Source organism: Beta vulgaris, chromosome 9 (genome assembly GCF_026745355.1).
Source record: "Beta vulgaris subsp. vulgaris cultivar EL10 chromosome 9, EL10.2, whole genome shotgun sequence".
Classification (NCBI taxonomy): domain Eukaryota; kingdom Viridiplantae; phylum Streptophyta; class Magnoliopsida; order Caryophyllales; family Amaranthaceae; genus Beta; species Beta vulgaris.
Genome location: NC_079210.1, coordinates 51,809,581 through 51,819,390, shown reverse-complemented (window position 1 = coordinate 51,819,390; position 9,810 = coordinate 51,809,581). Strand labels below are relative to the sequence as shown.

At 36.7% G+C, this 9,810-nt stretch overlaps 1 protein-coding gene across 3 annotated transcripts; it reads right to left on the bottom strand.

The window, feature by feature from the left end:
* Nucleotides 1–2,896: 2,896 nt before the first annotated feature.
* On the bottom strand, nucleotides 2,897–9,810 carry LOC104904648 (DNA-repair protein XRCC1). Of its 3 annotated transcripts, none has more exons than XM_057391909.1 (8): nucleotides 9,614–9,810; nucleotides 8,742–9,029; nucleotides 8,466–8,654; nucleotides 7,273–7,381; nucleotides 5,308–5,390; nucleotides 4,927–5,046; nucleotides 3,616–3,702; nucleotides 2,897–3,460 (listed from the first exon to the last, which is right to left on the bottom strand). In XM_057391909.1, exons 2-8 carry the CDS (start codon nucleotides 9,000–9,002, stop codon nucleotides 3,107–3,109), a joined length of 1,203 nt encoding a protein of 400 aa, XP_057247892.1. In that variant the 5' UTR covers nucleotides 9,003–9,029; nucleotides 9,614–9,810; the 3' UTR covers nucleotides 2,897–3,106. The 3 variants fall into 3 exon arrangements, with proteins under 3 accessions (XP_057247892.1, XP_010691267.2, XP_048492440.1); XM_010692965.3 differs by having other exon boundaries at nucleotides 8,742–9,088; nucleotides 9,614–9,809; XM_048636483.1 differs by lacking the exon at nucleotides 9,614–9,810 and having other exon boundaries at nucleotides 8,742–9,549.

Genomic DNA, 9,810 nt, shown 5'->3' with positions numbered 1-9,810 from the left:
TGTGTTTGTGTGTGTTTGCCCTTTTTTATTGTTCGTTTTTGGTTTGGAGGGGGATATTCCAAGGTAATGAGATTTACTTAGAAAACTAGTTCTTGTCGCGAGTGATACGCTTTGAATTATTTACTGATGCATGCGTATTTGAAGTCTTCAAAAATCGAGATATTTGTCTTTGAATGGTTTTTTTCGCCCATAAACATCAACATGAATATTGTAGTTTAGTTGGTTAGTGCATTAGCATATCAAATGAGAGGTTATAGGTTTGAGTCTTGAAACATATAATAGATGAGAGACAAAGGAAAAGGAGAAGGTTGGTGTAAATTGTAATAATACGTTTGTTCCTAAATAATGGTTACGTTTTGATTTTTGACACTAGGGGTGCTAATTGAGCGAGTCGATCGCGAGCTGGGGTCTGCTCGACTCGGCTTGATTGATCAATTCGAACTCGTCAAGCTTAGCTCAACTTGGGCTCATTATGCTAAACCCAACCCAAACTCTTAACGGCCCGTTTGGTAGTTGGTAATAAATGGTGGTAATGGGAATGAATTTGTGTGTAAATTTGTGAAAAATATCATTGTCCAATACCATGGTAATGCTAATTTATCCTAAAGTGTCCACTTTCCTTCTTGAATTTTCATTCCCATCCAATACCACCTTGTAGGGTGGTAATGAGTGGTAATGAAAATTGCTTCCCCTTGGAGACAAAAACACAAGTTTAGGGGTGAGATTGCTTTCCCATGGAGAAAAAATGCCTCCCCATGGAGATTTTAAGGGTGCTTCCCTAATACAATTACACTTAAAATTCATTCCCATTACCGCAATTTATTAACGACTACCAAACGGGCCGTAAGTGTCATCCTTCCCTTTTATAAAGAAAGAAGCTTTGGTTTTTAGTTTTCAACCAATGTGAGACTTTTGTTTAAGCCATCATCTTTTTATAAAGTAAAATAGGCTTTGATTCTTTGTCTTTCTACCAATATGGGATAAGTTTTATGCATTGTTTCTCCATCCGCCTTTCCAACTTGTTTACCTTACTTTCTTTTTAAGTATATTTGTTTTCATTCTCACTTCAACAATTTATATAAAAAATTTTAACGAGTTGCTCGCGAGCTTATCGAGTCGAGTTGGTGCTTGCTCAACTCGACTCGTTAAGGTCTCAAGTAGAGCAAATTCGAGTCGAGCGTTGATCGAGTCGAGTTTATTATTTTGCATGCCATTTCAGATTGTTTTGAGGTTGGAAATTTCAACCGTAACCTAATACCTAACCTATTATATTTTAGGCCGTGTTCAAGTTGATCCAATTATCTAAATGGTTGAATATTCCAATCCTAACCTATTTTTATCATTTTTTGGCATTTCTAACTGTATATATGTTCTTTATAAATTGAAATAGATACTTTCTATAATTAGAAGTTGATCCAATATGGGGATGGGAAAATGGTAACATAGTCAAAGAAGATTATAAAATTGTAGATATTTTCCAAGTACTGTTAGACCAATCGAACTACGTAGTTGTCGACTTGTCGTTCACATTGATCAGATTTTTAAAAAAAGCAAACAAATTTTAAATAAATTAAAAAAGGATTATTGATTCTAAAATGTAGCCTCGGACCAAACTGAAAGTTGGTATCAAAATAGTGTTGGTACCAAAGTACTCTATTTTGGTACCACTTTGACTTAGCTTTGGTACCAATTTTTTTTTTTGTATTTTTGTTTGAGATGCCATTTTGGCATCTCACTATGAGACGCTAATACTTTCTCTTTGAAAATATAGCAAACATAGGTTACAGTGTAGTTTTAGAAAACATAAAGATAAGATAGAGCTTGGATTAGCGTCTCACAGTGACATACCCAAAATGACATCTCACAAAGATAGCAAAGTAATTTTATAAGCTGGAGATACTAAAGTAATTCTATAAGCTGGAGATACCAAAGTAATTTTATAAGTTGGAGGTACCAAAGTAAGTATAAGTTGGTAACAAAACTCAGTCAAATTGGTACTAAAATAGAGTAATTGTAATACAAATATAAGAACTTGGTCACCGTAATACAAATATAAGAACTTGTATTTAATTACCCGTTGCATTTGAAAAATATATCCGATGCATTCGAAAAATAGTTAGGGGAACATGGAGCAAAAGGTTTTCAATCCTAATTACCAATTGACGCCATAAGTAAAAGGCCTTATTGCCTTTCACTATAGTACGGGGTATAGCCGTATAGGATGCATTTTGAAAAATACACCAATGTATCATTTAAAAGTACACGATAACCCGTGAAAAGCCGGAAAAGAACCTTGATAACGTCCTAGCTATCTCCACATGAGAGTTTGTAAGCAATTTTTTGGCATAAGGTTGTGTAATTATTTCAAACTCTTCCTGGAAAACACAAGAATTACCTATGATGGTGCTAGTTGGGACTTGAGGAGCTTTTGACATATATATCATAATTAAATGCTCTTTAGGTATCAAAATGTAATCACTAAAATCAGGTAAAAAGAATAGGGTTGAAATAGAGGTGATCAAGGTGAGCCGAACTCAAAAACGGGCGGGTTTTGGGCACAAGTTTTTGGTTCGTGGTCGGACCCGACCAGATTTTTTGGGCAAAGGCAACCTAGATTTGGAAAAGATGGATAAATATCGGCCCTACCTAAAATGGCCCGAAAAGCCCGCTAGACCAACCGAAATGATGGGCTTTGGCGTGGATTTTTGGCCCGCACCTTGCTCGGCACGCGGCTTTTGCCCGAAACAGGCCACTTTGTTTGCCAAATCCCGGCCCGGCCCATGATCACCTCTAAGCTGAAACATGAACTACAAATTGAAAAAGTGCGAACTGATATCACAAGCAGCTTGCAATGACTGCTCAAGGTCTGACTTACAGGCACTATAACTCTGCATAATGGAACTCATAAGAACAAGAATTCTTGTTAGTCTGATCTTAATTGATGTTCTCGGTGTAAATTAGTACATTTTTCACTTTTCAATCAGCTTCTTTCTCACCCACAATATCTAAATAACCATTAACCATCTAAGACAAGTTTTCATAATAAAACTAAATGAACAGATTCATGCTACACAGGACAGTAATACTATACACAAAAAAAAGTCCTCTAAGATGTAGGTATCTTGGAAGCTATACTATTGTAAGCATCATTTACTTCATCTTCTGTCATTTCAATTGTTTCCTCACTGTCATAATCCATTAAATTACCAGCTAAGTCATCGGTTAAGCCATGTTTCCCTTTCCTTGTGTTGCGGCTTTTAGACATTGGCGATGTATCATTACCTTTTGAACCATTAGACATCATCTTTAGTTCCCCTTCGTAAATCTTCTTACATGCAAGTACCTGTCTGTAAAGATCATCCTTAGAAATTGAGGAAGAACTTTCAGTACTTTGCACTTCTATCAATTCTTCTACCACACGAGGGACCGTTGTCCACTGTTCAGTTAAAGGGCGTAAATCCTGGACTCCAAATTGAAACAAAAACAATCAGAAAAATGACCATATCATAGAAGAGAAGAATGTAACAAGTGCAACCCTTTCCACTTTACAATGTGGCCAAGTAGAAGTCAACTTCCTTAAAATCGTTTTCTAAATCTTTCTCATAGTAGGCATACCTGGTCTTTGTCAAGCAAGTCTATGGCATCCTGTAAACAGGTCAAGATCCCTTCAGCAGCTACATTCCTTATCACCATTGGCTCCGGCTAGATAAAGAAAATAAAACATTGTCAAGATGCTATTTCAGACAGGGCACAGAGTGGTAATGTTATTTTTTCAAAAATTTATCATAAGGTGTCGTACAATGTTAAAAGGTAGATCCACATGCGGTGAATAACGCAAAGCAAATATGAAAATCTATTAAAATTTCTGTTCTTTTTCTCTCTTTCTACTTGTTTTAAATCATCAAGTAATCTGTATGACCAGGAACCTTCTATATTTTCTGTGTTTGTTCCTCATGTGCTTTGTTGTCTTTTAATGCTTTATCCGACTCAAATACTCAAGGAGGAGGAATCAGTCTGTTAGGGAAAATTCCAAGCTCATACTTCGGTTCCTAGTTTACGTTTCATAATACCATTGACCATGTTATTGACAGTTAAAGGTTTCAGACCTGAAGACAGAATAGTGCAAGCAGAAGAAATAGCAAGGATTTCAATATGAGTAAGGCTACTTGGTTAAATATTTGTCAGCTATATCTTGTTTCACAAGTCTATTAGAGGCATTTCTGTAAAATTAGGACTTCATCGATACAACTAATATAATCAGCACTAAATCTACTTATTTTACTTAGTATAATTCAACTCACCTGAGTTCTTAGCATTTACTGAATCAAGATTCAGTAAAAACGATCTTACTATTTCTTTCATCAGACAATCCTAAAAGTTTAGACATCAAACAATCTAACAATTATACCCCCCATGTACCCACGGCCACCTGGCTCCGCCACTGTGTCCTAGGGTGAAAAAAAAGTCAAGAGTGAGGTAAGGACTTGATAATCATGTTGGAATGTTTAGTATCTGAAGTAGGTACTTATGATAGAATATAGTAACAAAATCATATAGGTCCTAACTCATTGAACATTGTATCAGTAATTTACTAAACCTCCAAGGGTTAGAAGACGAGAGAATGGGAGAAGGGTGCAGGATATACTTGAAGAAGGAAAGGGCCATCTTTTCATCCCTCCCCCTCCTAGAGATTAGTCCCAGCGTTATAATACCCTGCTTTGTTATCATCTCAAACGTAGAGTTAAAACTTAAAAGCAATAGTGCAACTTCTTTTCCTGGCTTTTAAGCCATGTGAGAGTGGTGCAGGACATACTTGGAGCAAAGTGCAATCTTTTCATTCCTTCCCCACCTAGAGATTATTCCCAACACTATATTACCCTTGCATTATTTTGCACTCTAACTTGAATTAAAAGCACTAGAGTGTACCTTCTCTTCCTGGCTCTCAAGCCATGTGAGAGTTTTGTCCAAATCATCATTTGCCCATTTCTTCACCTTCAAAGAAGAAAATCTATCTCTCAGACATTTGGATACGTTGCCACTCAATTCCTGCAGCACAAAAAAAGTATGTTTCACCAGCATAAGTGACATCATAGGTCCAAGAGCTGCCAAGGGTCTTCCAACCAAGTTCTCATCACATATGGATGGATGATACATGCCAGCAATTTCTCAAATACTGTCAAGAAACTTGTACTGCAGTCAATTTCTCATCACATATGGATGATACATGCCAGCAATTTGTCAAATACTGTCAAGAAACTTGTACTGCAGTGAGCACTAAAAATGCTCGGTTCGACTAGAATGACTAACCTTTGAACTGGAAGCCTTGGGGTCTACTTCAACTTGTTTTACTTCCTGCTTGCGAGATTTACTAGGTTGTGATGTTTCACAAACTGCAAGCAAACACAGCATTAGCCTTCAGAAATATATACACAATCAAGGAGCTAAAAGCTCCAGTTCAAGCAAGAGCATGAACATGAACATAATATTATGAGAATGAACTGCCTATTTAGAAGAAAAGCAAGAAATGAAACAACTATTTGTTCTTGATTTTTTATTTCAGTTGATGTTCCCTATCTCAGGGAGGGGAAGGGAGTTGGAACTGAGGATACTGACCCCATTACTACACCCTGGAAGGAGTGAAGCAACTTCTCCAGCCCAACTCCTCAAGGAAAACTTGATTCTGACTTGACTTGTAGCAAAAAGCTCTGATGCATTGGAATAAGTCCAAAATGGTATGCAAGCTCAACAAGTGGAAGGAATAGGTAGGAGAAGAAAAACAGTGTTCAAGCAAAATTAGAGCAGCAATAGGTTTAGGAAAAGTTACGGTGCATAAAACCGTAATAACATATTGGCTATCCTATTATGCATATTGGTTTATAGTCACCTATCCAAACAGTGCAGCTTCAGGTTCAGACGTTCAGCCTCAATGGCAGACGCTGATGTAGAGTAAAAGACATGACAGAACAATGGTGTCAACTATAGTCACGATGTTCCCACATGCCACAGCATAAGCAATGATTAGAAAAGACTAAAAAGGGTCAGCAACAAATAAACTTCTGTCTGGACTTTGAATACAAAAGAACATGAGCTCCAAAAAGCTCAAGCAGCTGCAGAGTGCATCAGGAGGCCTCTCTCCAACTACACGGCCTACAATGGCCTCTAATTCCAGATCACAGGACAATTCAACGCATAGCAGCGTTCTCATATATGTGCTTAGTATATACTCAAAGATTATGGAAGGAGCTTGAAAAGCTGATCACCAGCAACAAAAATGGAAAAACCTGTCCTCATTACCAGAAAATCCAGATGTATCAGCGATCATGCCCTTTTGCTCTAGTTTCTCAAAGGCTCAAGTGGACGTCCAGAGTTTGAGGAATATCCACCACTAGAACTTAGAAGCCCAAACCTGGCGATAGTGTGAGACTAGTTCAAGGAGAGCAGTATATGTAATGGAAAAGTGAAGCACTTGAGATTGGCTAGTACTACAGGGAATATAGAGTCAAAGACTTATATGCTAGAGAACTCAGCCTGAGGAAGCTCCACCTTGTTTACAAAAATAATTAGCTCTAGTTGTTAAAAGTCTATCCTTGATAATCCCCTTGGTTTTCTCCCTTTATCTTTGCCATAGTTTCATACTAATTCCTTCGAAGATATGGTGGGCCATATCAAAGTCTTCCATGAGAGGAAGAGATGTAAAATATTTTGTCTTCTAGTGCTGCAATCCTGGAATCAGTAGACTGCAGCAGCTAATCTAAGCTTTTTGATAGGAATATCTATGAGAGATCTCCCTAAAGAAAACTGATGCACTCAAACAGGACAAGTTTGTGGGCCTACAGTCAATTATTTCATGTCTTTAGCGTGAATCCTCTACAAATTTTCGCGCCAAAATTCTGCTGTTCCTTGTTATATAACTTCAACATGCATTAGCTTCTTTGCACATGCCTAAGTAGCTTCCTCATAAACAAATGATAACACTCTCTCCTCCAAATTAATAAATAAATCCACATGAGCATAGGAGCATCTCATATCCCAATGAAATCATGAACATTTAATCAAACACCTTTTCTCTCCATTTAAATAAAGAAAATTGTACGCAGGGGTAAGAACAAAGTGAACACCATGAAGACAGGTGGAAGCCTTACATTTTAAACACACACAAAGTATTTACATGAAACTATCACGATATAGTGACACTGTTGGCAACCACTCTTTCCTACCATCTATATCCTTAATTCTTTTTAAAAAGGACTACAGAAGGAATTTTCATAATACCTTGGTCGCCTGCATGACTTTTTTGTTTCCTCCAAGGTTTACCGACATGCATAAGATAAGTTTCAATATCAACAAGCTTCTTCTGTGTGTAGCACTCTGTTATCCAGTCCTAAAAAAAATATGCAGCAAGATATAAGATTACGGATTGTTATTATGAACAAAATTAGAAAATAAAGCTAAAGGGAAAAGACTGAGAGAAAACACCTCAGTAATCAACAAAAACAAGAGTAGACTTCGATTTGGAAAGCAATACGAGGCACAGGAACAACAAAACCATGCAAGATCATATTTTAGGTCTATCAGGGTTAATTATGAACAACTTTCAACTGAAAAAGCAAAAAGGTTGTTCCTGATATTCAAAATTACTTAGAGAGCATTTGTTTGGTTCAATCATCAAAGACCCACAGGCCACAGGGATTCACTGATGACCTACCCGGCTACCCTTCCAACCCTCTCCCCCAAGCCACCGACCACAGCGTAACAAGAGAGATCCGCCCACCATGATTTTGCCAAGAAAACATTATATGACCTTAGTTAATAAAGTTAAGTTTCACTACAATCTGCATAAGTGTACCAAGTAATTCATAAGTTTAGTTGATGTGTTATGGTCGTCTAGTATTTAGGGTATCTCAATTCATGTTTTTTTTTTATTTGTATTCCTTTACCTGTGATCTTTAGATTATCTAATTATATTGTTGTGAGGTCCTATGTCCCTAAGTCACATAGATTAGAGTGTTTATCCTAAAAGATACTTTTACTATACCTTGAGTCCTTGACCATACCATAAACTTAAATAAGTTGAAAAGGTGCATGACAAAACTAGTTGTCTGTTACCTTATTTGATTTTAAAGTTGGTTATAAATGATGGAGAGAACAAACTTCAAGAGAATATACAACTTCAATTAACATGTTCTAAATATAGCAGCTCCCCAAGTAAACATTGTAGTAGAAATATAGGACTAGCAGTAAGACGATAGCATAGGCAACGCTCCAAACGACAGGAATGGCAAATAGTTCCAATGAAGAGGCATATTTTTGTTCATTTGTTGACACTTCCCTCTCAGCAAGACCATTAATAATATACTTCATGAGGCAACAGATAAAAGTATACAATGAATTCCGCAGAAAGAAATCATGTTGAAAGGCAATGCAAGAAAGATACTGCACCAGAATCAATAAAAAGAAGTGCAGACCTTTGAGACAATTGTTCCACCGTCTGCTTCAACTTGCCGAAACTTTGGAGTATTGGGAAATGCACAAACCAAAAGAGTGCAATCAGAGTTCCAGTCTTGCTGATATGCTGCCCCCATTTCTAAGGCTCGTGACCGCAATATACCTCGTTCAGGATTTACAAATCCTGACAAAACAAATACTACCCCATCCTGTAATAACGCCAAGAAAATAATTTTTCACACACCAAGAAGCACATGATATGATCATATGAAAATAAACATATATGTATAACATACCAAAAGCTTGGAGAATCCCAATTTGGTTGGACCAACCGGTGAGGATTTCTTCCTATTTACATATTCCTCACCACTATCATTCACTCTTTTGCCTTGTCCTCTCCCTTTATTCTGCGAATTCTCCACTTGACTTTCATCATCCATCCTATCACTAACTAGGTTTTCGTCATTTTTATCGTCTCTTGCACTCATCCAAGAAGGCAAAGCTCGTTTCGGAATCTTAGAAGTCCCAGTATTGGGACTTGCCTTTGAAGATGACATATCACAATCACTCCCCTATTATCCGAACTAGGAGTAATTGAAATTAATCAAAGCTCTTAACACAAGTCACAACCACAAGCAAAACCCTGAAATAAAAAATTATCACCCCTATATCAACATAACTACATTAAAGTTCAAATTTCTGGGCTTAAAACAAGAAAATACTCATCAAAAATCAGTACCCATGTCTTAGATAAACAAAATAACATTCAGTTCGAATCAATATCAACAAATCATTTACTACTGTTACTAGTATTACCCCCATTGATATATATTAAATAAGCAATTTTGAAGCAGATACAAATTAATTACCTCATTTTCTAACAAATAATTTTCATTTTAAGATACACATTTGAACTCAATGAAACAAAACGAATTTCTCAATAACACCATCAAATTGTACCATTAAAAGAAATCATCCTAAAATTTACTAAAGAATACAAACACAAACTGTGATTAAAGCATCATAAGTTCATAAATCATAATCATAGTCTCTCTCATCTGATTTTAAATGTAGGCATGCATCATTAGCATACATCACAAATCACAATTGCTCCATAAAAAAAAAAGAGTGAATTTCTAGAGAAATAACATGAAGGAGAGAGTTTTACCTGGGTTGCAAAGTAGTGGAGAGAGAGAAAAAAATGCAATCTTTTTTTTTTTTTTGTTCCCGCCGGTCGTTGAACTTGTGACTTGTGAGATGGTTTTGCAAGAGAAAAGGCATATTCTTTCTTACTTTGGGTTGGACCGTTGAGGCCTCCAATTAAGGTAGGTCTCGTTTTTATCCATTCGGGTTCGGTTCGGTTCG

What these genes read in the sequence shown, in the direction of transcription:
- LOC104904648 (XM_057391909.1), bottom strand. Translation starts at nt 9,002, where the DNA reads ATGTCATCTTCAAAGGCAAGTCCCAATACTGGGACTTCTAAGATTCCG. An exon ending in GTGGAACAATTGTCTCAAAG is followed by an intron (nt 7,382 to 8,465) that starts GTCTGCACTTCT and finishes TATTTTTTTTAG; the next exon opens with GACTGGATAACAGAGTGCTA. An exon ending in AAGTCATGCAGGCGACCAAG is followed by an intron (nt 5,391 to 7,272) that starts GTATTATGAAAA and finishes GTTTGCTTGCAG; the next exon opens with TTTGTGAAACATCACAACCT.